Source organism: Ursus americanus, chromosome 1 (assembly GCF_024610735.1).
Source record: "Ursus americanus isolate L20-20 chromosome 1, mUrsAme1.1.p, whole genome shotgun sequence".
NCBI classification, from domain to species: domain Eukaryota; kingdom Metazoa; phylum Chordata; class Mammalia; order Carnivora; family Ursidae; genus Ursus; species Ursus americanus.
The window spans coordinates 26,025,001-26,052,851 of NC_142127.1; the positions used below are offsets into that span (position 1 = coordinate 26,025,001).

General features: G+C 38.3%; 1 protein-coding gene across 4 annotated transcripts in view; it reads right to left on the minus strand.

Moving 5' to 3' along the window:
- The window catches only part of ZEB2 (zinc finger E-box binding homeobox 2), a 129,508-nt gene that overhangs the window by 2,135 nt on the left and 99,522 nt on the right, over positions 1-27,851 (minus strand). For all 4 annotated transcript variants that reach the window (XM_087860421.1, XM_087860351.1, XM_087860388.1 and 1 more), the window contains 5 exons: positions 13,305-13,493; positions 12,400-12,614; positions 9,660-9,768; positions 6,761-8,730; positions 5,177-5,357 (listed from right to left, as the gene is read on the minus strand). In XM_087860421.1, the coding sequence (XP_087716547.1) occupies positions 5,177-5,357; positions 6,761-8,730; positions 9,660-9,768; positions 12,400-12,614; positions 13,305-13,493 (2,664 nt within the window). The remainder of the gene's footprint in view (positions 1-5,176; positions 5,358-6,760; positions 8,731-9,659; positions 9,769-12,399; positions 12,615-13,304; positions 13,494-27,851) is intronic.

Sequence of the window (27,851 nt, forward strand, 5' to 3'; positions counted from 1 at the left end):
TCCAGGCCACAAATAGCCCTGGAATGCCTTCAACACCTTCCATAGCTGCCATACTTAAAAGTTTATTTCCAAAATAGAATGGACCAAAAAAAAAAAAATTATCAGACTGATGCTCCAGCATTAAAGTCAGAAACGTGTCATGTAGGGTGCTAGGTATTATCATAACACACATGAAGCTATGTGATTATACTTCCTAATACAAACTTGCATTTCAGCAAATTAAATTAAAAACCGGCATTAGTAGATTCAACCCCATTTTCATTTGCTAAGTGTCATGTTATAAGATTAGGAACCCATTCTACACACTTCAGGTATTCAGTTATACGGTAATATATAATTTCAATTAGTAATCAAATATCTTTAATAATGTTATTGAATGCCTCTAGGGCATGCTACTATTTAGAAAACGCCGTAGGCTGCTATATGTTATTTCATTAATGGTCTTTATCTTACTGGAACGTCCAATATAAATTTAGTGATGACAGATGTGGTAAGGCTAGTAGTACTAAGTTCTAGAATAGGAAGTTATTTACTTGCAAGAGAAGAAATTAGAAAAATATTTGTTGGTGACTATTCATTGTATTGGAAATAAGGAATGTTCTGGTAATCTACTTCAAGGCAGCTAATGGCCTAAAGAAAAAAAAAGTATAATTCAAACCACACAAGAACCACTTTTTAGCTCTTAGGAAAGATGTTTTGAATGAGGTCAACTGGATAACAGAAAAGAGAAAGCCAACGGAGTGTCAAGAGTTTGGAAAGACAGCATGCTTTTCTATTTGACAAGACCATCACGGTGAGAAGGTCATTTAACAGGAAGCAGAAGTATAACTGGGAAAAAGATAGAGGTTTGGCCTTCCAGAAAACTTCTAGTCACGATGCACGAATTTGGTCTCTCTCGTGTGTACTTGGACCTTAAAGAAAAGGATGCTTTTGGGAGCAAGGATAAGACGTTTCTGACAGTGGTGATTCATTCATAGGGGCAGGATGGTGCAGTGTTAGATAGGGGAGGTGGGTTCTGGAGTCTGATTGCCTGGGTTCAAATCCATCTCTTACAACCAGCTGTGCAACACAGGCATGTTAACCTTTCTGAGGTTCAGGGTCCTTGTTGATAAAAGGGAGGTCATTTGGGGGACCATTTAACTTGTGGCCCAGGCATAAGGAGTAAAGGAGGCAGCGTAGGTAAAGTGGTTAGTACAAGGATTGCACGTAGTAAGCACTCAATTAATGTTAGATAATTTTATTCATTTTCATCAGTACATGTTCAATAACTCCCCAAGTTGTAAGCAAGATAAGGAGCAGAGTACATGGAAGAAGTAAATCTGAATGGAAAGAAGAGAAATCATAGATGAAAAATTTCTCGGTGCTTTAGTTGCTACAGCATGCATAGGTAGAACTGTCCTACAGCCTCCTTTGGATGTCTCATCAACTCAGGAGCGCACAGAAGGTGGGGCAGTTAGGTCACTTCACGGATTGGCTGTGAATAATCGTGAATGAACGTCACAGTGACCACAGCCGATACGGCTCTCTCTTTCCCGAAGGAACAAAATACAGAGCAGTGTCCTGAGAGAGAATAAACACTCTCCAGGATGAGTTTCAAGGCCTGTTTAGAAATGCTTGAGGGATGCCCATTGAACTGCAGTCTATTATATAGATATTCTGGTTACAAGCACTCGATTTTCAGGGAATTCAATCACTAATAAACAACATGCTTATAATAGAAATATATTAATTCTACGTTATGAATTGACAATCTGAAGGAATAAAATGTGCAGCTATTATGCCATGCAAAGAACAGAATTTGGGGGTAATGGTGGGGGGACTGACCTATATCTTGCATTAAATATTCTAGTACTCTCCAGAAGTGTCCCTGGTAAGTATTTAATAGATTCAATTTAAGTAGGAACTGACTTGGACGTTCATCTTTTTTTAATTTGTTTGTTTGGTTTACCTGATTCAAATCAAGATTCCTGGAATTAAATTTCTACGTGAACAAGATTCAGAAAAACATCCAGGCTGACACTGAGTGAATCAAAACTTTTTTTAGGGTAATTTTTTCCCCCTAATCTCAAGGTTCATGATTCACCTGACAGCTAGAATGATAACTGAAGTTAATAAATGGAAGGTTTGTGGTATGAAAAATATTATCATATAACTGAGAAACAAAATTGACTGGTAATTTATTTAAAACTTTGACTTTACTCAAAAGTAGAAACATTTTTATTACTTTTCTGAATAAGGTAGGTTTAAGAGTACCTACCACAATGTCTCAATAGAGAAAGTACTCAATAAATGTCAGATTTAAATTTTAGTGGAATACAAATGAGTTCTTGACAGTGCCTAACAAGAGTTTCAGATTTTGTGTTTCACCATCCTGTCTTGTGATGATTAATCCCATTGAAGTCAACATTTACGGAGTGTTCCCTCTCCGTATCCCATCCCAGTCCCGATCCCAGTCCCAGGCCCCAGGAAGAGCAAGCGAGCAATACCCCTTTGGTAAGGAAAATTAAGCATTATGTCTTTGATGCCTGCCTAGGTCATACATTAAACAGGCCAAGGTAAAAGAGCACAAGATCTCCAGAGTAAGTAGCTCATCATTTCCTTCTTAACTTAAGCCATTCTAGATGTTAAATTGGGGACAGGTGTAACAAACACACTTTATCAATGACACATTTGTAAAGTCAGCACATAATCAAATGATGATTCAACTTCATTTCCCAACCTTAGAATCAATCAACCCAGAGACTGTTCTCACGTACAATTTTCACATTAGTACATTCTCAAAGTATTACTAGTACTTAATATAAACAAATAAAAGGCTTCTGGGGCCCAATTCGGGAAGGAAAATGGACTAAATTTTTACATACATCACAGTGGTAGAGAATTCATGAAGAACTTCACGGTGATAGAACCTAATACACTGGCGGTAATAATGTCATGAGATGTTTGGTCAAGAGACCAAAAAGTTAACACACTGGAAACTTGACAAGCTAGGAAGCCAACAGGAGGATAATAAATCCTACGTTTAAAGTAACCATTGGATGGTGAGGATCTCATTGCTATACATTACTTCTAGGCAGCAAATCTTCTCACAACTAAAAGAATCGGAACACTTTATTTCTATTTTTTTTAATACAGCATATTTTGCAAATTGATTATGCATATTTGTTTTTGCCAACTTTTGGGTCTCTCGACTATCTATATGCCTATGAAGTTTATGGACTATCTCATTTATAGGAAATAAAGATATTGACGGGATGTCAATATGTATGATAGCCCTCACTAAAATAAAAGTTTTACACTCACCATGTAGTAAATGATAGAGTTTGCATATGGTCATATAATAAAACCAATCAGAGAGGGAAAGATGCCTTCAGTGATGTGCCTATTGTAGCTGAATAATGAAATACAAAATATATTTGAGGTTGATTAAAATATTAAATTTAGATATGAAAATATCTTCGTAAATATTTAAATAGGACTTGGTACTAAAGAAAACATCTACAGATATCTCTGATAAAAGACAAAATTAGGAAAATTTTGAAGTTTCAAACATGGAATTATATCACACAAGTATAGAAATGAGTAGGATTTGCTTTTCAAACTAGGTTGTCTTTAACATATCATTAATTGAACTTTTAAAATAATAGCAATATCAGACAGTTGAAGAAAGAGAGATTACTGGGGTGCTGTTATTGATCAACCTTGTTCTCTTCACAAATAACCTCAGTACCTACTGTTCCCCCAGCTTCCTCCCACTCTCAGGCTGCCTCCTGCACCTGCCCAGTGAGGGAAGAGGGAAGATGAGGAGGAATGCTCCCCAAGGGTAATTTTCTTTCTTTTTTTTTTTTTTAAAGATTTTATGTATTTATTCGACAGAGATAGAGACAGCCAGCGAGAGAGGGAACACAAGCAGGGGGAGTGGGAGAGGAAGCAGCAGGCTCATAGCGAAGGAGCCTGATGTGGGGCTCGATCCCATAACGCCGGGATCACGCCCTGAGCCGAAGGCAAACGCTTAACCGCTGTGCCACCCAGGCGCCCCCCCAAGGGTAATTTTCAATCAATAAAAAGGGCGCCACGTACTTAGTCAGAATACAGCAGAAAGTACTCACATTACCCTTTCTTCTTTTACCTTTTTCTTTTTTCTTTTCACCACTTCTCCCCAAAAAGCACTGTTAGGCTAATTTTTTCGCTCTACATTAAAATGTTTGATACTAGACTTTCTCATTTAAAATGAGAGTTTTTATGTAATTTTCCCCTGCCAATATTTTGATTGAGATCCTACACTCTTTCTTTTCCCATCTAGGGCCAGTACAGCATGCCAAATGTCTAGAGGAGAAAAGTTGGAACCAGGAGGTGAGGCTGAGTTGCTCTGTGGTTAAAGCTGGAAGGAGGAGGACAGAGGGAGTGAGCACAGGTGCGCTTCCCCTGTGGAGCTGCAGACCGGGATCTTGGATTGTGGGAACCAACGCTGTGGCTTCACATTACGGTCCTTCGCCTTTCTTTTTAAAAATTAACCCACTATCTCTCTACTCACAGGGAAGAACTAGGCTGCTATCTCGTCAACTCTGTATAATTGTTCCTAATTAGTAATGCATGAATTGGAAATAAGCTAATTAAATTTAGAAAGTTTTATTTTCGTCTTCCAAATAGAAGTAGTTGCAGGAGCTCGTTTGGCATATTACTTTACTTATACCTTTTTCTCTCACAGTACTAACACTTCCGCTGTAGTCAAAAAAGGGCCAATTTCTAAGACCAAACAGAACCACCTCCAAGGCACAGCTTACTTGAAGTTGGGATGATAAATCTAATCCATCACTGACTGCATTTTTACATAGAGCGAGTCATTACAACTTGAGAATTTGAACAGATTTTCAGTAACTGGCTTGTGTCAGGCCATTTCATTGCCCGGACCACTTAAATACACCTTCGACAGGATCTGTGAATTTGGCTTACAGATTACTTGAAAGATACGAAGACAAGCACACTCATAAACACATGAATGATCCAATAAACAGGCAACAAAAAAGTCCTACTGAGCTAGGCAGAAGCATTATTTCTTCCTTGTTGAAGGTATCAGCATATGCTACATCTTATGTCGCACGAGTGTACTCATTAAATATTATGAAATGTACAGCAGGCCGGGAAGCTCTAACTAGCTAGTCAAAGTCACTCATACCTGTGTGTTCGTATTTATGTCGCAGAAGGGAACTGCTTTTCTGGAATGTCTTGTCACATAAGTCACATGCATACATGCCACTCTCTGTCTTCTTGATCTTCTTTCGAGACAGACAGGAGTCGGAGTCTGTCATGTCATCTAGGCCTGACATGTAGTCTTGTGCTCCATCAAGCAATTCTCCCTGTGATATAATCACATAGTTCAACACAGTCTCTTCTCTTTGTGTTTATACCAAACAACTTCACGTAGGCTGACATTTGGAGAACCTCAAAAGTGCTTGCTATTAATCAATTTCATTTAAAAAGAAAAAAACCCCTACTACTTTCCATGAACAATGTATGAGGTCCCACCTTTCCACAAAAATATAAACCTCCTCCACCCTAGATGTTTTTCAAGGGCAGAAAATGGTCAACTCTGAAGGTGAGAAAAACATAAACTTTTCTAAAATCCTCAGTTTCCTTTATATCAGGAAATATCCACGAGTGAAAATCAAACATCAGAATTTGTGTATTTTCCAGTGTGGTTAACTTTAGAAATGATCTGTAGCTGTAGAAACCCCATTTTAATTGAATTTTATATTTAGGTACAAAATGTTATTATTATGCAATCTATTTAAATGTATGTCTACCAACTAAAGGCCTCGAGCTATATTTTTATATTTAATTTTCTAATTTGAAATAGGGAATATTAATAACACTTTTTATCAATGTTCTATCTATGTTAAAACAGCCTTCAGCATTGAGCAATAATGAATGTGGATCAGTAAATTATTAAATTTCTTGATATTTATTTTGTCTTGATCCAAAGGAGTGCAAACTTGCATGATAACGTACGTTTCCATTTGCTGGCTCACAGTTCAGTTTTCTTAGACTACGTTTGCACTAATTAATATTAGAGGAGATTAAATAGGGCTTAAATACATTTACAAGAGGGCGGATGTACTGTAGATAGGAATACTGGAACGGCTTTTACAGAGGTGCGCTGCTACTTATGCTCTTATTTTGCAAACAGGGATTATACTCCATGTCATTAAAACATACCTGCTTTGGGACTGGAAAACCGTAAATTGTTTACCGGTTTGAAAAGTCCATCAGAAGTCAAGTGGAATGTACAAAATATGTTTTAAAATACTCTCCAAAATACACTATTTGCTATAAAGCCAAGTACATATCAGATTCATACACGTCTTATTGCAGATTGTGAACTGTGAACATCTGCACAAGTAGGGGACTGCTCTAGACACTAACTTTTAGCATCTACGGAAGGCCTGTCAAATACCGTTAGCGCCGTGTAATTCTAAAAGCATACAGATCAATCTAAATAAACCTCAAAAATAAGTCTGAAGTTCTTGATCTTTTGTGAGGCAGCCATGTTGCCACAGCTCCGTGTCCCACTGATTCTCCATTTGTTTGTCTAGCCCAGCCAGTTTGAGGTTCAAGTGAAAACCAACGCTGCCATGTCTGCAGAAAACACAACGTTTGACTTTTGTTTTCACTGAGACTTTTTTCCCCTGCATGCACATACACACTGTAATATAGTTTTCAAGGTCTCCTCTGTTCGGAGTAAAAGGGTGGGTCTCGTTACCTGAAATCCTTGTTTCCGCTGGTACTTTCTCCTTTGCTGCATATCAGCAAAAGTAGCTGCTCCAGTTGGGTAGGTATAGGCCATATGTGGTAGGAAGCTCATCTGATCCAGTCCCGGGTATGGTCGTAGCCCAGGGATACTGGTCTGGACTGGTGGCATGAAAGTGGCGGGGGGAAATGCGCTTTGTGGAGGAAGAGCTGTGTATAAAGTTTTGGCACTAAATGGGTTCATGCCGAACACTGGGTTAGTGCTTTTGTTGTCCAGATTATTTGAGTTTGAAAACTCCTTCTTGATAAAAGTCAAGTTTAGAGGCTCATCCGAGTTTTCAGATGATGAAGAAACACTGTTATGGTCTAAATTTATGCTGCTAGCTTTCGTTTTGTTCTTTGTGGCTATAATACTCTTGGGTTCTTTCATTTGTTTTGGTAATGACAAGTCCAAAGGCTCAGCCTGGAGCTCCTCAGAAGAGAAGCTGTTTGGAGTGTAAGAACTACTGTGGGAGTTTTTAGAAGATGTGGAGGAAAGATTTAAGGGAGAGGGAGTATTACTCCTTGAGTGGTCCAATTTCTCAACTGGTTTAATATTAGTAAAATGGGAAGGTTTGCTTAGCCTGAGAGGAGGATCACAATTCGTCACACTGTTGTGGAGTTCTGCTATGGATGGTGATGTTATGGAGTCCATAGGCTTTACGGGAGACCTGGGTAATAAAGAGTCTTTTGTGGGAGGGTTACTGTTGGGAGCTAGCGGCTTGGAGGTCCTTTCCAGTGATGGTGACCTGGAATTTGAATACTGGTAGACTTTTCGTTGCTCAAACCATTCCTTCACAAATTCCTGAGGAAGGCCCACAGCAATGGAAATTTTCAGCAGTTCATCAGAGTTGGGCTCCATGTTCATAGCATAATACGCTTTCAGTACAGACATGTGGTCCTTGTATGGGTTGATGGGGCTTGTCATTCCTTTCTCAGAAAGTACAGATGACAAGAGGAGGGCTTTATTATCAACAAAAACTCCGGCTTTGTTGGGGACTATGTTGTCGTGAGGTTGCAGGACTGCCTTGATCTCTTCATTCATCTTACAAAGGTAACGTTCATGCTGATGCAAGGGAATGGGGCCAGGGAAACTTTCTTTACAGAACTGGCAAGAAAATGGAGTGGATATGTTGTGGTTCTCGATCATTTTATCATCAGTGACCAAATCTATTAAAGTACGTAGCTTCTCTTTCTTTATATTACTGATCTGTCTCCTTGAGTCAGTAGTCAAGCTCTGGAGGCAAGCTTTGGCTTCATTGACTTTTTCTAATGTGTAGTCAATAATACTTTTAGTGGCACCATTATGACTCACTACTGGAAGACCTACGGGTGGGATATTAGGGGAAGTAACTCCTTGTTCCTCAGGTTGAGAGCATGGATCCTTCATGTGATAACCTTTCAACTTGGAAATTTCTTCAGCCTTGCAGTCCATTTTTTGCCTGGAAACCGTATTGTCCACAATCTGTAGAACCTTTTGTACCTCGCTCAAGTTACTATTCATTGTGGGAAATCCGAGTAAAGGGGCTTCCATCCCTACACCTAAGTGCTGCATTGGACTCTGAGCAGACGGATGAACTCCCAAAGGGCTGGTGGCTCCAAGGGCACCATTCATAAAGGGACTAGTGCCACTAAACCCGTGTGTGGCCATAAGAACTTTGTAGTCATTGAAGTCTAGTGGTTCTGTTTTAATTTTAAGTAAGCCTGTCTGTTCAGACATACTAAGTGGTTTTCCATTCTCCAATTTGTTCCTTAACTGGGTAATAGCTGAATTAGTAGGAGAAGAAGAAACAGAATTAGGGGAAGAACCCGTCTTGATATTATTTCTCATTCGGCCATTTACAGAGATTAAACCAATACATTTCTTGCTGCTGATGTGTGAACTGTAGGAACCAGAATGGGAGAAACGCTTCTTGCAGTTTGGGCACTCGTACGGTTTTTCACCTAAAATGAGAACCAAAATTAACATTACATGTCTTCGGCTGGGGAATGCTTGCCATTGTCTACCGATAGGAGAATCTGTGACACCAAATGGAAGGAACACAATGGGGTACCTCTACATTCTAGGTGCTCAGCTTAGAATTATGTGGCCATAACTGTTTCTGGGCTTTATCTACCCTGAGAGAACATAACTCAAGATGTTAGCAGTGGAAGGTGAAGGCTATCTATGCCTTTTTCAGCCAACATCCCAAATCTTGTCTTGCCATCGGCAGCCTCCTATTTAAACAGTGTCAGATTAATGTGTGGTCAATAGCACAATAAAGATGTCACGGTATTTAAAGGGAAGTGTAGCCATGGCTTTAATCAACTCTGTAGAGATTCCATTGATTCTACCAATCCAACTAGTCCTTTGAATAGCATCCAATTCGGTAATAAAATGCTTGGCAGAGCTATCAAAATAGTTATAAAGAAGAAATCTCAGTGGTAGGATGTTGTTCTGTAATATACAGCTCCCAGGAATCAAGGAACATTTATCATACAAAAGCTCTCATCCAAAATTCTTCAACGTTTTCTTTCATGGTTAGGTATCAAAAATGAACACCCTTCAGAATTTGCCAGCTGAGTTTCTTCAGGTCAGAAATATTTAATCTGTAGAAGAGCGATTGAAAGGACAAAAAAGGAGCCTCTAGATTTTGTAATAAATCAAAGCATTTGCAATTTTTAGGAAGTATAAACATTCCTTTTCTTTTTGTAAGTTCATGCTATTGGTGGTACCATCGGTCTCATGAAGGCAAAGCAGGCTCACGCAGTCTGTGAAATAAAAGGGTAGTTCCAAAAAGCTACAAACAGGATTGCGTAAATTTTAAACAATCTTTAAAACTCCCCTAATGAAACAAAATGCAAATGTGAGCACCAGCACCTCTGCTACTCACCACTGTGAATTCGCAGGTGTTCTTTCAGATGGTGTTTATATTTGAAAGCCTTGCCGCACTCTGTGCATTTGAACTTGCGATTACCTGCTCCTTGGGTCAGCATTTGGTGCTATAAAAGGAGAAAGACTGACATCAGTTTTGTGCGGGAGGAACAAAGGAAATTTGTTACAAATATTTTTAAAAGGCCTCTATTTTTCAGACAGGCCAAAAGGTTTGAGTGCATGTTTATTTATTTGCCCAGTCTTTCAGAGTTGCAATAAAAGTGATAATGTTGGCAATAAAATTGGAACAAATAAAAAAAAAAAGTGCTTTCACATGCGCATCCGACACTTGCTTTAGAATTATCTCTGTAGTCTCTTTTCCAAAATGTTTCTTTGAGCCTTTGGAGATGAGAAAGTATAATTGTAAAGATGTTTGTGGTTCTCTGTGTTTACTGCACATTCTAAAATCTGAAGATTCCCTGTTGGAATGCAACTGTTTTGTCAAGGAAAAAAATAAATATTATCCTGAAAAATTCTAAGTAGCCTCCAAAAAAACTCCCCATGCAAAGAACTAATTTTATCAAATTTTCTGTATCAGGGTAAAAGTATAGCTTATACTGAAGCAATATCAATTTTAAAGAAGAAAAAAAAAAGCACGCATACACAAACAAAAAAAATTCTTGAGTATAAATATTTCATTACACGATAAGCATGTTTAAATATCCCATTCACTGTGCTCGTAGCAAATGTAAACCCTGTTTTTCCTGATGTGTTGCATATCGGATCTGATTCATTATCAAATGTAAGAGACAACATCTTGGGTTATAGCTGCTTGAGCAGTTTTATCACAAGCCAGTAGGAAAGACTTCAACGACTTTTCATTTTCCTTTTTAGTAGTGTGCTAGGGAGTAGGGACAAAAAAGAAAAAAAAAGTTTGCTGAAAAGACAAGTTAAAAGCAGCAAAGATATAATCAAACACAGCTGACCTTTTTGAACAAGAGAAAAAAAAGCACTGTGACTTAGAATTCTAAAAAAAAAAAAAAAAAAAAAATACAGTCATCCACTCTGGATGCTCAAGGTAGGAGGTCAGCCTTTTTCAAGCAGCAATGACACAAAAGCCTTTTGCAAAAAGACAGCACAGAAACGGTATGACAACTGCTAGGGTGTGCTGAATCTTCCCACATTCCTAGTGAGACAGATGGTGTTACATGGGACACAGGGAGGTTTGTTCAAACAGCAGCAACCTTCAAAGATCAAGCGGAGCCCAGCCCGCCGAGCGCCATTGAGGGACCAGCGCTCATATGTTGCTGAGTTGCATAAACAAACAGCAACAGCTGCTTTGTCTCCCCCCACAGCCCTCAGAGGACTACTATAAACTTTAGTTGTGCCACTGTTAATATGATACAATCATTTTAATTTACTAATTGTAAATGCCATGAGCAAATGAGGGGACTTTTCAACACCAAAGCTACCATTCATAATGCGCCAACACAATCACACTTCTGCATGTGAAATTTAAAGCAGTTATGCTAGATAAATATCTAGGCACTTTTTTTTTCCTAGAGTTTTTGTGCATATAAGCAAGGGGAGATAAACTGTTACATAAGTGTAACTATGCGAGCATAGCTTTTGTAACTGAACTTTGAAAAACGTTCAGGTGACAAGCCCAATCAGATATAAATGGAATGATTTTCATGAGCTGTCCTTTTATAATAGTAAAACTCCATAATATAGTAACATCACCATTTCTTGATTGTGTTTGGTCATCCTCATTTTCCTTATTCAAAGAAAATAATGCCCGTGAGAAAAAAGAAATATAAGAATGTTATAGAATGCCGCTTAATAATTTTTTAAAACAGATACGGTAGCACGGCGTAAATAGGAGGCTTCCAGATCTGTAAGGCCAGTTATTGGGACTTCAGGCACACCATTTCTGTTACCATTCAAACACATAATATCAATCTGCAGTCATTTCTCCCAGGAGGAAAGAAAGAGCAGTTTTGCTAAAACATGTAAGGGACACTGTGAATCATTTCTATTCAAACATTTTAAGGATTTAAGAAGCTGTGCTTACCTGTCAAGAGAGAGTTTTTATTTTTAACACAAATCAGCCAAAAGAGGCAGAACAATCTCAACATTTAGCCATAGGCATGCAAATCAAAAGGGATCATTTTAAATGTACATCCAATATTGTAGTATCAATCCAGTTTATCTTCTATATATACGGACGTATAATATGCCTTTTTGATTTTTTTTAAAAGCACTTAATTAGATTTCAGAAACTAGTAGCAGCTTGTAAAAATACTCTAAGTACCTGAAGGTGTTATATGACAAATGAAAGAAATACACACTTCTTTTACTCTGACTTAGATCCTATATGGAAAAAAAAAAAAATTCTGAGTAAAACTAGGTGAAAAATGGAATTAAAATTGCTGAGATGTTTAATAATGTATAATTAAAATGCTACAATTTCATTCACTTTTTTGTGGAACATAAAAATGAAACTAAAGTCAAGTTAAAGTGCAAATAAAATTTCTAAATTAGAAATTAACACACTCATTCGATCGTGAACATAAGACTATTAAATCATATTAGAAGAGACCATCAAAAAATCATTTAGACCTCAATTAAAGCTATTACCATTAAAAGATCTGCATCTTCAAAATGCCATGAAAAATTAATAATGATTGCCAATCAAAGCAATATCGTTTCTCTAAGGGGTTATTATAGAAAGAAATCACTTAAAACCAGCCCCCCACCTGATCTGTCCCTGGCTTGTGCGTCACCATATGCCGCTCGAGCTGGGTGCGGTAGGCAAACGTGTAGCTACAAAGAGGGCAGGAAAAGTTCTCTTCATTCTTCTCGTGGCGGTACTTGATGTGCTCCTTCAGTGATGTCAAGCGCTTGTAGCCCCGGTCGCAGTAGGGGCAGGTCAGCAGTTGGGCAAAAGCATCTGGAGTTCCAGGTGGCAGGTCTGTAGCCGAGAGACGAGAGGGAGAGAAGCAGGCCAAAAGGTCAGTAAATCAATGGCAGCTAATGGGCTGCCTGCCCGGGATGGTATGACAGGAATCACTGCAATCTGCTCCACGAGAGCGCCATCATTGCCCTCGGCCTCCGCGCGCCGCTCCCGCGCACCCCCGGCGCACACTCGTCCGAATCGGCTCGCGCGGCGCGGGGAACTTAATTAATTACTGGCGCTTTTGGGGGGAAATTTAAACAGCTGAGAAATGAGATTCTCTTTAGGCGACTGACAGTTCGTGCTAAAAACCTGTGGTCACATGTGACTCGGGAATTCACAGCCGGCCAGAGCTTTTTCAGGTGTCAGTAAAGAAGCAGAAGAAGGCGAGGGTCACGGTTGCTAAACTTTTTTTGTTCCTCAAAAGTGAAATATTTCAGAAACATGGGAATCAATTTCGATATTTTTATCTCTTAGAAATAGGCTCTAATTGTTCTTGTTCTTTATTGGATGTACAAATGACACAAATTTGCTGACAAAAAAATTTCACAATACCCTAAAATTACAGTTCTAATCTTTGCTCATGAAATTCCATGCCTCTGCAGCTGTTCTTCAAATTTTAAGGTAAACACCCAGGCATGTAGTGCATTTGTAATTGTAACAGCTGCAGAGGTCAGTGTAGTGGCTAAAAATGAATTACAGCCTCACCATTTTCTTCTTGCCCATTGGCCTCTGGCGTGCCAAGGCGAGACAGCTCCTCGGGGGCTTCTGGGTAAATAATGGCTGTGTCACTGCGCTGAAGGTACTCCTCGATGCTGACTGCATGGCCATCGCGTTCCTCCAGTTTTCTTTTGGCAAAGTATTCCTCAAAGTCGGATGTGCAATTTGCATTCTTAACTGAAATCATAAGAGGACATCATAAATGTCTTTGCGAGGGCCTTCTTCCTAGGGACCCAAGTCCATTTACAGCACTGTTAGAACGAAATGTTGACTTGCAAAAAGACAACAGATACCTAGTTTATTTCTAAGAAGCGTCGCAGATGACCAGTCATTGATCGAATGCCTATTCTTGTAATATATGCAAAAAAAAGAGGACACTCTGCTTTAAGGTAAATAGGCACATCTTATTTCCCTCTTCCTGGAATACCAGTCCGCATAATTCACAAAGAACGAAAGACAGTTTAAAATGTTTTCTTAGGGAAAATTTAAAAAATAAAAAACAGAACTGCATTCTAAGATCCATAAACATGAGAGATAATAGGAGCTCAAAGCTACTTTAACAGTCTATATAAAATTTCCTTTTCTTTTAAGAAAGGTATATTTAATTTTTTATTGTCCACTAAACTTAACGCGCCTAACCACAGATACATCCTGTTGCTAAATATAAGCTTTTAACCTTCCACTCTCTGCACATCACAGATGGCCAGGACTACACAGTCTGACACAGATGCGAAAGGATAGATATTCCTAGAGAGATAATAATGGGACTTTGTTAAAAAACCATGGGATGTGGCACTTTATCTCTCCCTAGAACTCAATATTTAGCTCAGCGTTTTAAAGCTGCCTGAAAATAAAATGAAGCTCACAAATAGAAATAAAATAAAATTAACAGAAACACTTAATAAAAGCAAAAGAAACTGGCTATATTGCTGTGTGATTTTGATACGATTTTTAACTTTTGTAATTATGACTCTATTCCCATGAAATGAGTAATAGCTGTGAATCAATTTTAGCAACTGTGTCACAGGACTTTGTATATTTGAAACCTCTAGATACGTTTCTGAAATAAGTTGTGGCTTAAATATCCAAGATAAATAGTTTTATGCAGAAGACAGTGTTGGGAGTGTGTCTGCTACAGTAACTAGATGAATACAAGTCCTTTGCTAGTACAATTAATGGTGGAGTCCTACTTTCACAGTTTCTGAGAGCCGTTAACCTTGATTCCCCTACATTCTTCACCTCACCTTCTCTGCCATAAAAGATATTACAGCATTTGCCATACTAATTATTTCTGACCGTTTGTGGCCGGGTGATGTTCGAGCAAGCTAGTCAATTTTTCCTTTAATTTTCATTTTTATTGTTGCTTTTGCTGTTATGAACTTGTGGATTATAGATGAAAAGAACAGAAAGCGGAAACTTCCATTAATTCAACAAGTACCGAATGACTGATATATGGTAGGTATCATGTCTTGTTTTGATAAGCAAAAAGCAGATCCAGTTTCATCCTTCAGGAAGACACGAGAACAATCAGTATAACTGATACTTTCTCAAAAATAAAAACGTTACACACTCACATAAGTATTAGGAAAGAAAGTCGTGTGGTAGTTTGAAAGTCTGATGGAGTCTAGAAGATCAGGAAAATTTTCACTGAGAAGGCATGGAGCTCACGAGCGGTAGAAGTTGGGGCAGAGAGGCGTGTGCAAGCACGCGGGGACTGGAAGGAACGTGGTGCCTTTCACCTTCCAAAGTGACAGTGCTGATGTGCAGACAGTGGAAGGGAAGCAATATGATGCGAGGGTGGAGAGGCAGGCAGGAACCGGAACATGTGGCATGCGGTAGTCCTGTTACGGATTTGGGTTTTATTCTAAGAGAAACAGGAAGCCATTGACAGGTATTAAGCAAGGAGATGATTGGATGAAATTGTGAAATCTGCTTTTTTTAAAGGACAACTCTGTCTATCGTATGATAGGGACTGCGGGAAAAGAAAAGTCAATTCTGGGAAACCAGTTAGGAGTTTCTTATCATAAACCAGGCAAAGATAAAGGTTAAGGAGTTGGTAATGGAGACTATGAGAAGTGGCTGGATCTGAGAGATATTTAACAAGTAAAAACACTAGGCTTGGGGGAAGGATTGGGTGTGCCAAGGAGGGAGAGGCTAAGACCTTACCTAGGTACAGGCTTTCCAAATATGATGGATGACAGGTGACAGTCACCAAAGCACAGAGCACCAAAATTCTAAAAATACTTGAAACTACGAACTAATGCATTGCATCAAATAAAACAAAACTGGGGAGCATCACACTTTGTGGACTATTAAACTAAGTGCTAACAATCCTGAATAGTGTGATCTCAAAACTTTCCCTTTTGCCACTCCAGCTTCTGGCAAGTTCAACAAGAGCAACAGCCTGATTCCAACACCTGTATTTCCTTTGAATATAGGTTTGGAATGTGTAATAGTAGACTATGATTTTATATCTTGAAATTTGTTTAAATCTTTTCTTAGACTCTTAAGTCTTAAATCTTCTGTTTATTTATTAAGATTTCATTTTTAAGTAACGTCTGCACCCAACGTGGGACTCGAACTTACAACCCCAAGATCAAGAGTTGCATGTTCTACCGACTCAGCCAGCCAGGCACTCCCAAGTCTTACATCTTTTAGAAGAACACAAACATTGATTAAGATCATTTTCCGTTGGTATGGTCATGATGCCATGGATGCTTTCCAAACATCACATTCACTGCGATGTGATGCTGTCATTTAACTTGCATCATTAAGTCTCTAGAGAGTACAAAGCACTGCCAACTTGCATAAAATATTTGTTCATTGTTTTGGATCATCAAAATGACTTTACATCTATCAAAAACCACCTTTTGTTTTTAATGCAAGAAAAGATAAAGGAGACAAGATGGTGGATCAAAGATGAATCTCTTTTGAGCAACTTGACTGATTTGACCAGGGACTGACTTCTTTTTCAGCCCTGTGGCAGTAGAAAGTCATATAACAGCTCCTTTCTGAACCCAGACCTATTAGAATGTTGTCGAATGTTTAAGGCATGACTTATTTAAGCTTTTTAAGAACACTGACCCACTTGACCGATCCTTAGTGTAACCTGGTAAATGGATGGATGGACATTTTAACATCCTACTTTTATCTTGATATTTCAGCAACTATTTGAATTATCTGGCTATCTTTTCACAAATTTTCATTTGCATATGAATGCTTCCATCAGAAATGTAACCAAATGCAAATTCAATGGGATTTGCATTAATAGCCTTTTGGCTTCAACAGGAGGAAAATTCTGATTTTTCTGGATAGGCAAACTAAACTGCATCTAGAACAACACTACTGGTATTTGGAGAGGCAGTTCACTTGCTAGATCAAATCTGCCCGTGCTAGATTCCTCTGCCAAGTGTGATAGGGACAAAAGATCTCAAATCATATGCTCTCTTTAAGGATCGTCTTTGATCATCTTTGTACCCTGAGCTTTGAGTATATTGCCTGGAAATTAGTAGGCTCTCAAGAATCATTTATGGAATGAATGTGGAATAAATTATGTGCTTAACACTAATCTTGGTAGAGAAGTCTTCTAGTAAAAGGAAGCATAAGATAAGATACCCACAATTGAGCTAGGAATTCGGACCTGTTATTCAGGCAATTCTAGAACAATTATGTGATTTAACTGTGTAGTGATGACCATAAATACTTGCAAGAGTTCAGTAGGGTTCAGGTGAATATTCAAAAAGAATTTCATGAAGAAGATAGCACTCAATCATTTAAATCTATTTGTTCCATCAAGATTTTCTTCATGTGGTATAGATATGCTATTAGCTATACATCTCACATATGTAGATTCACCTAAGTGAGCTTTATACTAGACTTCCATGAACTAGCGTAGGCATAACCAAGCCAAGTACAATGTGGTTTTTTCCTTGGTGTTGCTATGGGTACTTGTAACATATGGTTTTCCTGCCCAGTACCACAACATTCTCCTTTGCCTGGGAACGGCTCCCCATATTCTCTATCGTCAAACTTTATGGTACCCAAGGGAGTTGCCTTGTTATTGCTTGATTCTGCTCCCCTAGCCACAATAGATTAGTTGGCACCTAAAGTGAACCAATCTTAGTCCTCCATTCTCCAGGCCAAACTGTTGATTGGTCCAGGGATAGCCAATGGGTCCAATTGAGTCAGCAAATCCTTTCCTTATGATTTTAGGACTGTTCCAAAAGGAACATCCAGGGAATTTATTTCCTTCAAGTGACTGTAGCTATAAGATATAGAACACAGGAACTGATCTATCCCATGTAAGGTAAGAAGATTTATGAAGAAAGAGACTGAAGCAGGTAGGCAGAGAAAAAAGGAAAGCAAAGACAAGATGTCAAGTCCTGACAGTACATTTCTAGCTATATTTGCTCCTGAGGCCAAGCTGTACCCATGTCCTTCCAGTGGCTCTGTTGTCAAACCTCCTTAGCTTCTGTGAGCTGAAAAATTCCCTTTTCTACTTCAGGCTACGTGTGTTTAAATCTCTGAGATCCAAAATCACCATAATTGTTATATTTGAACAAATAATGGGATTAAATTTTGGTTACTCTAAAACTTGTTGAGGAAGATGAAGTTTTGGTTCTGTACAACAGTTTACATTTTTGGTTTTTACAAAGATTTTGTAATACTGTATTGTGGACACAGGAATGAGGTAGAGAATTCACCAGAAAGTTATAGAATTCCCCACTGTGTTTTTCTAGTGTAAAATCAACCTCATTTTCCTTTTTTTTTTTTTTTCTTTCTGTAATCCTCTTCACTCCTTGGTCTCCTTGGAAGAACTGCCAAAACACACTGACAAAGGATATTTGCATGATATTTATGATCAAACCATAATAAAAATTCACAAGAAACCTCAAAGTAATTTCTTCCCATACCTTTTCCAGAGATTTTGCATTTAGTCCTAAAATTTACCCTAGTCTTACAAATATCTCAGCCTCCCCTAAGGTCAGGTAAACTTTTATGTATCCAAAACCAAAACCAAAAACAAAAAACTTCATTAATTAAAAATGTTTTTTCATCACCACGTGTATTTTAATATCATTAGGATAAATTTCTAGGTTGCTTCAAGTTAGAAAAGCCTCACGTTTCTTGTCAGTATGTTCACTCTTACTAATGTTGCTTATTAAGGATACTTTCATCAATACTTTTATGTCTATCTTCGATATTGATATTTTTAGATAATGATAATTATCAATACAGATTGACTTTTAAAGTTATTACTTAAAAAAGAAGCAATGTTAATGGAACTCTAAATGAAAGAGATGTACTGGTCTTCAAATCAGTCACCTCCAATAACAGAGTTTTTAGGACACTTTCTCAAAGATACTTAAAAGTGAGTTTTGCTTAGTGTTTACAAATAGTTAAGATATAATGAGACCTTGATACATATTCCTTCTCTTTTTCTGTTTTTCTCTGTTTACTTCCATCCCTTTGCCATTTATTTTCTTTATTTGTAATGAGCATGTGTTCATGTAGGAAGGTAGGTACTCTGATCTTGTATGGAGCGTGTTTTCCATTTTCATTAAAAAAATTGAAGAAATATGTTTGAATATTATGCCATGCCATTTTAATGAACATAAAATGAATAAAAAATTCTTTCAGAAAAGAAGTATCTGAGAGGGTCTAGAGAAGCTGAAGTAAATACATGTAAAAAAAACGAGGTGAATCATTCATCCATCCCACTGCTTAATAACTATTTATTGAGCACCTACTAATGCCAGAGAGTGTGCTTTGGGATGAGGACACAATGGTGTTGATTGATAATTGTTTTCCTGCTTCTGTGATTCTCATATTGAGAGATATGTACATGAAATGGTTGTGGTTCTGCAATATACAGACATATAAATACATAATGTATAAATGTATACATAAATGTATAAGAAGGACTATATGTATATGGATACTTCTCAGTATAATGTAGAAATTATGCACTTATCATGTAATCTGACTTTTTCTCACTTCATCTGGCAAGGCAAAGGGACCTGGAGAAACAATCACAAATCTAGGTAACTGTATTCATCATCTGTTAGAAAAAATAGTCTTTTTATTGACATTGTAGATGATAAGAAAACACAGAAAATTATTTTTAATTTAGTCTTCTGTATTGAATTTTTAAAGAAGCCCACATAGGGGAAGGGAGGGAAAACTGAATGGGAAGTCGTCAGAGAGGGAGACAAACCATGAGAGACTCTTAACTCTAGGAAACAGAGGGTTGCTGGAGGGGAGGTGGGTGGGTGGGGGGATAGCGTAACTGGGTGATGGTCATTACGGAGGGTACGTGATAAGTACTGGGTGTTATATGCAACTGATGAATTATTGAACGCTACATCTGAAACTAATGATGTACTATATGTTGGCTAATTGAATTTAAATAAAAAAGATAAAATAAAGAAGCCCATACTCGGCATTTGTTGAAGTATATAAATTCTCATGGCTACTTTGTTTAAAGTTGACTAATTAATGAATATAAGCATTTTATCATTAAAAATGCATGTGTGCCTTTCTGTAGAATGCTTCCAAAATACATATTGGCACGAGATTATCTAAAAACAACCGTAAGGGAAGAGGACAATCTTTTTCTCATTACACAGCTACCCGGGCAGCCCAGCAGAGCCTCTGACTGCTACAGAGGTGTGTGCAAAGCCAGGGAAGGCTCCTCCAGGGCGACAACGTTTTCTTTTCTTCTTGGGAAATAGCACAGCGTCTGGGTGGGTCCCTCCACGCCTGCTCTGACGTGGCTTTCTCCAGGGAACGCGTGCTCAGATGCCAATGAGAGCCCCCGACGTGTAAGAACTTTAGGAGAGAGAGAGGCAGAAGGAGCAGGGGGCTGGGACTCCATAGTACTCTGCAGGATCAAATATCTCCCTCAACAGCAGGAAGCAGCCCAGTCAGGGACGCGGTCTAATTTTAAAGTGAGGTTTTCTATTAAGGGACTGTGAGTATCAAAATTTAGAGACCACTAACCCTTAGACAGTTTTGATTGCTATGTATAGAGACAGAATCCATGCCTTTAAAGGAAGAGTTGCAAGTAAGTTCATTTGTATTTATTTTTCACATTACTGTGTAATCTAAAATTTTGGAATTGGTATCTTACTGAAAAGATTCTTGGACTATGGTATTATATTTTTGAAGGGTTTAGAAAGTATGATGTTTTGCCTGGCAATTCAGTGCTCTTTTTTATATGCTTTTTGTAGAGACACACAACACCTAAGGATGCTCTAGGACCTTGGTTTTCAAGATGTGGCCTCCAGGCTGGCAGCATCAGTATTACCTGGGAACTTGTTCAAAAACGGAATCAGCAGTCTGTTTTGACAAGCCCTTCAGGGGCTCTGGTGCACGCCCAGTTTAAGAATCAATGCCGTGGGAAGTCAGGGATCTGCATCGCCTGGCTAAATTATGGTATTCGGTGACATGGTTTTGGGAAGCAGCTCAGAATTAGTCCCATATCACGTGGCCTTCCTGACTCTCTCAACCTGAGCTCAGAACTTCCTTCTGCACTTCTCCATCTGCATCTCTCAATCGCTGAACTTAGCACATCACATTATAACCCTTCATTTACATATCTGTGAGCTGATTGTGTTCTATTCGGCTTTGTATCACCAGTGCCTAGTACAGTGCCTGGCACACAGCTTATGCTCAATACCTGAATGATCACACCAGGTTCAGGGTCACTGGGCAACCCATTTTGGCTCAACCACTTCTGATTTTTAATCTCGGGATCTTCATCTGTAAAATGAGCTAGTATATGTTTTCTGGGGTATCCCTGAAATTTCAGAATGCCATGCTTTCAATAAATTAATTGCCCTAATCAATTCGTTTTTTATTCACTGGCTGGGCCTAAAGAGTTTCATCTATTTTCTTTTCAGTTAAAAACTCAAAGCAACATAGCTTTCTGATGGAGGAACCATAGACACACATTAAGATTTTGGAGGTGAGTAGAAACCATTGACAACATCACAAGGAAAACGGTGCTTATTAAACATTTCTCGAATGAATGAAGGAGACACTCAAGAAGCTTGGGGTAACAGTTTTTCCTTGTGGGAACCCTTGCTGTGAAGTGCAGATAGGTTCTCGTAAGCACAAAGCTCATAAAACCCCAGCATTCATCAGCCAGGAAGTGACAGGCTCTTCTTGGTATACCCTGATTATAGTCTGCAAATGACGCTCCTGTCTCACCTGCCGAGTGCTACATCTGTTTTTCTCTCTTCAAAACCTCTCTCTTTCTCTAGTTTATTTCTATATACTTACAGTATGGGGTTAACTAAAAATGTTAAAATGATGATTTACATGACCTATCTGACTGGATGACGAAACTCTTCCAACATATGAGCATGTGACAGTTTAAACAAGAAGAAAACGACATGCTTTATAACAATATGAGTCTCTCCTTTTTGAGTACTTAGGTACTGCATTATCTGAGAAACCGATCTTGCACAATTGATTAACACTATAACTCAACTCTTGCTGAGAAGTAACTTAAGATCCAACTTGTGTGGCTTCTGTTACCCATATAAGAAACCTAGCTAATTTAAAAAATTTAATTTAGGGGTGCCTGGCTGGCTCAGTCAGTGGAGCATGCAACTCTTGATCTCAGGGTGGTGAGTTCAAGCCCTGCAGTTGGGTGTAGAGATTACTTAAATAAATAATAAAGAAATTTTAAAAAATGATTAAAAAATAAAAAAATTTATTCAAACTTCATGTAAGAATAGTTGGAAGTTATTAAACCAAGAAGATAATAATGGTACAGAAACGTCTTACTCTTTTCCCCACTTTCTTCTATGCTAATGATGTGATGCACAGAATTTGTATTTAAAGAGGCCAAACCACTTGCTAGCCTCCTAACCTTACCATTAATATCATCAATTTAGAGGACTTATACCTTGAACCATGGTGTTTCTTGCTCAGGCAAGATTTTCCATCTAGATCTAAAGGCTTCCAACTGCTCTGGAGACACCTCAGAAGAATCTGGTAAACCTGGACGTAGTTGGCATTTCTCTGTGGTACTTCAGATCCCACCCCATCCCATTCTGGCTTATACTCTGCTACTATCCTAATGGATTGTATGAGCTATAAGCAGGACTGGCTACAGTGGGGCCCAGTGGGCCTGCTGCAAAATGACAACAGCAGAACCTTTAACCAAAGTCAAAGCTAGAACAAACACAGGGCCCTGGGTATATAATATCATGAGGCAGGACCCCCCCCCCATGCCAACCAGCTCAGCTGGTGCTTTGCTGTCTTTGTTCAGGCTTCCCAGTAAAAATTCATGAGAAGAAAGGGTAGGGTGGGGTGGAATTCAAATTTCTAGTCTAATTTCCTCATTTAACAGATGATACAACTAAGGTACAGTGAGGTTTATGACTCATACAAAGTTAGACAAATAATTTCTGGAAAAGCTTGATGGAGAATTCATATAATCTGACTCTTAACCCATTATTTTTTCCACTGTATCATAGTGACTCAATGTGTGAAAGAGAAAGAGAGAGAGAGAACCCCATCTTTTCAGTTTTTCATTATGCCCAACATGATTTGACATGATTTGAATAGGTCCTAGATGCTGACAAAAGTGCTGACATTATAAATAGTTCTAAACAACAACATTATAACACCGTAAAATTAGTATGGGGAAAGCCACGGTAAATGTTCACTTCAACAGAAATAAAATATGGAATTTTAAACTTTTTTCTCAATTTTTCCTTTCATGTTCCTGCTTTTCATTTTTTTCACTGGGGATCCACATCCGAGTCCATTGGGGTAAAGTGAAAACATAAAAGTTGTTCAAATTCTCTATTCAAGATGCTTATTTATAATTTCTATTTAACATTTAAGGATTGTGTTTTCCTATTTTAGTTATTTCTTATTTTTAATCATGTTTCTAAAGGCACTCAGTAAGGAATAACTTTATGAAACACCTTGCAAAGGTGAATTTTTAGTAACTATTATGGTGATAGTAAATAAAGAATGTCTCAAGTTTAACTTGGAACTAGAGAACAAAAAAAAAAAAAAAGATCAAAAACCCAAACACCCTTTATTCATGGTTCATTTTGCTTTTCCATTCCACATATTACTTGTTTATCCCCCCACATGCTTAATGATATCCTCCTACATGCGTTCCACTTCTTCAGATTAGATGAAACCGTGTCATCCTGTCATAATACTCCATCCCTCACAGACCTTTCCAGCACAGCCGCTCCTGCTTTCTTCTGTCTAAACTCATGGAGCAAAGAGGATGGGTCTACATACTCCTTAATTCACATGACCGTTTCAAACCAATGTTCCTGAGTTATTAAGTTGCTCATCCTTTATTTGTTTACTCATTTATTCATCAATGCAACAAAAAACCCGTTTGTCAGCCATCAAGGTTGTATGAACACCATGCGCATTGAGAGGGACTTTGGAGAAAAGCAAACTTAACCTCTACCCTCAAAAACCCTCCGGTTTGTAACTGCAATTTTTTGAAGCCTCAGTCATCCATTTTTGCCATCGTGTTTTAGGACACTACTTGCATAGCTCAAGTAAGATGACACTTGTCCCATGGTCGTGTTTACCCAGGGCTGCCAATACTGTCACTCTGGGAAACTTCTGGCTCAACAGATAGTGATGTAGGATCCTGGCTTCCAAAGCTTTGAGTCTCTCTACCCACAGGGATGGCCACACTTTGGTAATGCGCTAAACTCGGGATGATTCCAGCACTGCAAACCAGCACATGAAACTCCCACTCTCTGTTTCAACCTTCTGCTCTTTCCCACCATTCCGTTCTTTGTTCCCCTGATGCAGGTACTTCACTGCGATAACGGGGCCCTGACAAGCCTTCCCGTCCATTTCACCCAGTCTGCTTTTACTTGCCTCAGTTCACCTCAGAGCCTGAAGTCTTTCCCTCCCTGTCCCTTATTCTTGTGTCATTCTTGCCTGGCCAAACAAAAATCCAGCCCAGTTTCTCTGCTCCTAGAGGATCAAAATGTCTAAAGAAATGTAAATAATTGTAACATACTTGTTGCAGTCTATGTTATCCAAATAGGATCTTCTTTTGTGATGGTAATTGAATCGCCATATATTGTCCAAAGCAATTACTCTAGATTTCCATTCTTCAAGATTCCAACCCTACTCCCTTCCCTCACTGTCAACTGATCATCTATTTTCCTACTTACTTCAGAGAGTGCAACCCACATGACATGAATTCCCTGAGCTACCTTAAATTCAGCCAAAATCTCTCTAATCATTCTTCCTTTTTCTTTTGACCTTATTGCTAACAAAGATGTGCCTCTGCCCTCAGCCCAGGCTACTCGCTAAGGCTACTTCCTCACAACTACTGATAACTTACTCCATCTTCCAGTCTCCTTTCCATTTTCAGCTTTCTCTATGCCTCATTTTTGCACAGAGCCATATTTAACAAGCCTTCTTCCTGAAGAAAACCTTCTCTGAATTTTGCAGTCTCTTAAGGCACTTCTCTACCCTCATGTCTCCAATATTTGACCCCATGCTGTCAAAAACCCTCTGCAATATCGAAGACCTTTCACTTGAACCTACATAGCTTGTTGTATTTCAAATAAAACATCTTCATCCACATATTGTTATAAGGTTAATAATGATGATGATGGCTAGCAACAACTGTTTATTATGTCTAACATTGTGCTAAACATTTTACACACATTTCTTATTCATCTACCACTGTTTTATTTACCCAATTGAAGGAAAGCCCTTAATGACAGTGACCGCTCATTGTATTTTTCAAATATAAAATGCCTTAAACTTAGTAGGGTCACCCTAAGTGACTATTGATCTGAATAGCTAATTAGGCTATTGATGAGTTTTTGGTAAAGTTTGCCTTCATGTCATTATGATTTTTTTTTGAAGATTTTATTATTAAGTAGTTTCTACACCCAAGGTGGGGCTCAAACATACAACCCTGAGATCAAGAGTTGCATGCTCTACTGACTGAGCCAGCCAGGCGCTCCGGGATTTTGCATTTTTTAAGAACAAGAACTAGATCTTCTATTTTCTTAAAGTTTCTTTCTCAATCATCAGTTTAAATTCTGCACAACAACAAACACCCTGACAGAAAAGAATAAATGTAGGTATCTTAGTAAGTGATGAACATTTTATTATTTGTTTATTTGATTGTCATTCAGGACAAAAAGAAAAACAACATATGATTCCTGATGCTAGTCAGTGATCAAGGAAAAGTCTTTGACAGATTTCATCATTATACACAAACATTGTAAATACCACTACATCCTCTTCTACATTTAAAAAAAAGGATGCTAGGTAGAGATGAAATGAAATAGAAAACTAAGCAATAAGCAATTCCTTCTCTTTTTTTTTTTTAAGATTTTATTTATTTATTTGACAGAGAGAGACGGCCAGCGAGAGAGGGAACACAAGCAGGGGGAGTGGGAGAGGAAGAAGCAGGTTTATAGCGGAGGAGCCTGATGTGGGGCTCGATCCCAGAAAGCTGGGATCACGCCCTGAGCCGAAGGCAGATGCTTAATGACTGCGCCACCCAGGCGCCCCTCCATCTTCATCTTTTAACCTCAAACGCATTGTTGGAGCAGTGAAAAGACATTTGTCCTACAGCTTGTCTGCTTGGTTTTCTAAGACGTCAAAGGAATTTAATTGGCAGAGGCTCTCAAAATTGACTGGTTAAGTCCTTCCATTACAAATGTTGTTGAATATTGCATTTTTGTTTTCTAGAGAAGATGCTAATGAGGAACCAGTGTAAAGGGAGAAAACAGTTCAGAATCCATTTATTTCTTAATGCATAAAATTGGTTTAAAACTTACCTGTAGATACAAACAAATGCAAAATAAGCAAATCGAAGTGAGCATTTAGTGTATGTTAGGCATTGCAGTAGGTACTTTAAAAATCATATACCACTGGGGCGCCTGGGTGGCTCAGTCGGTTAAGCATTCATGTCTTGATTTCAGCTCAGGTCATGATCTCAGGGTCATGAGATCGAGCCACGCATGGGATTCCATGCTGAGCATGGAGCCTGTTTAAGATTCTCTCGCTCCAAATAAGCCAATCAGAGAAAGACAATTGTCATATGATCTCACTCATATGTGGAATTTAAGAAACAAAATAGAAGATCATAGGGGAAGAGAGGAAAAAACAAAACAAGACGAAATCAGAGAGGGAGACAAACTATAAGAGACTCTTAATCATAGGAAACAAACTGAGGGTTGCTGGAGGGGAGGGGTGTGGGAGGGAGGGTGGGGTAACTGGGTGATGGACATTAAGGAGGGCATGTGATGTAATGAGCACTGCGTGTTATATAAGACTGATGAATCACTGACCTCTACTTCTGAAACTAATAGTACACTATATGTTAATTAATTGAATTTAAATTAAAAAAAAAGATTTTCTCACTCCCTCTCCCTCTGCCTCTTCCCCACCCCCACTCCCACTCTCACTCTCTCTCTCAAAATAATAATAATAATAATAATAATAATAAAGCATTTAATCCCTACAATGAGACCTTGTCCATATTTCCACTTTATTGATGTAGAGATGAATTCTTCTATACTCAAATTCATGAACTAGTAACTGGTAAAGACAAAGTTCAAACATTGTTTTTCTGACTCTAGACTAATCTGGCACATCCCAAACCAACATTGGCCTTTCATGTGTAAAAGCACTCATATATTATTCTTAAAAGATTGGAAACATGGTTAATGACTATAGTTACAGTCAATATACTTAGTTCTTGGACAATAATTTTATTCTGTTCTCTAAGATTAAGAACTGAGACCTAAATTGCTCTTACCCTATTTCTAGATGTAAGGTTGTAAGGTGCTTTTCTTTTCCCAGCGAAGGAAGGAGAGATGCAGGTGGTTATTAATAGCCCTTTATAACTAGAGTACTAGATTGTCTGTATAAATATAACTTACACACATTCAAAGAGGAAAACATCAGGGACCTATTTGGGTCCTGATATGCACGTGGAACCTCATTAATGCTAATGATCACCAAGCACCTAAGATAGATCCTTGTTACTACTAACATGCGGGCTTTGTAATGCTCCTGAGTTTGTCCATTTCTCTGAGCTTCTTAGAAAATAGTGTCTTTTTCACACTTCTAAGAATTCTACATAATAATTTTATTCTGAATTTGAATCTGATTAAACTATGGAAGGTGTAAGTTTCTTTATAAAAGGACATTCTTTGCCTTATGTGTTAAAGCATACAATTTCTTTCATTTTTAAAACATTAAAACCAGTGTAGAAATATTAAATGCAAAATAGAGAGTTGTTAATATAAATCAGGGTTTGCAATACTTCATGTTTTTATAAATCGACTTTGCTGTGCTGCTAATCTGAAACTTTGTTGCAAAAAAAATAGTGATACGCTGTACTGCTGTTCTTTGCCTTTAACGAGCTGATTTCAGGGACTTACATCCTGGTTTCACTCTCTGAAGATACTGGAATGTTTTCCTTTTTTTGTGGCTTCCTTTCTCAGACACTATTTTTTCTCCACCAAATGTTCATTCATTCATTCATTCACT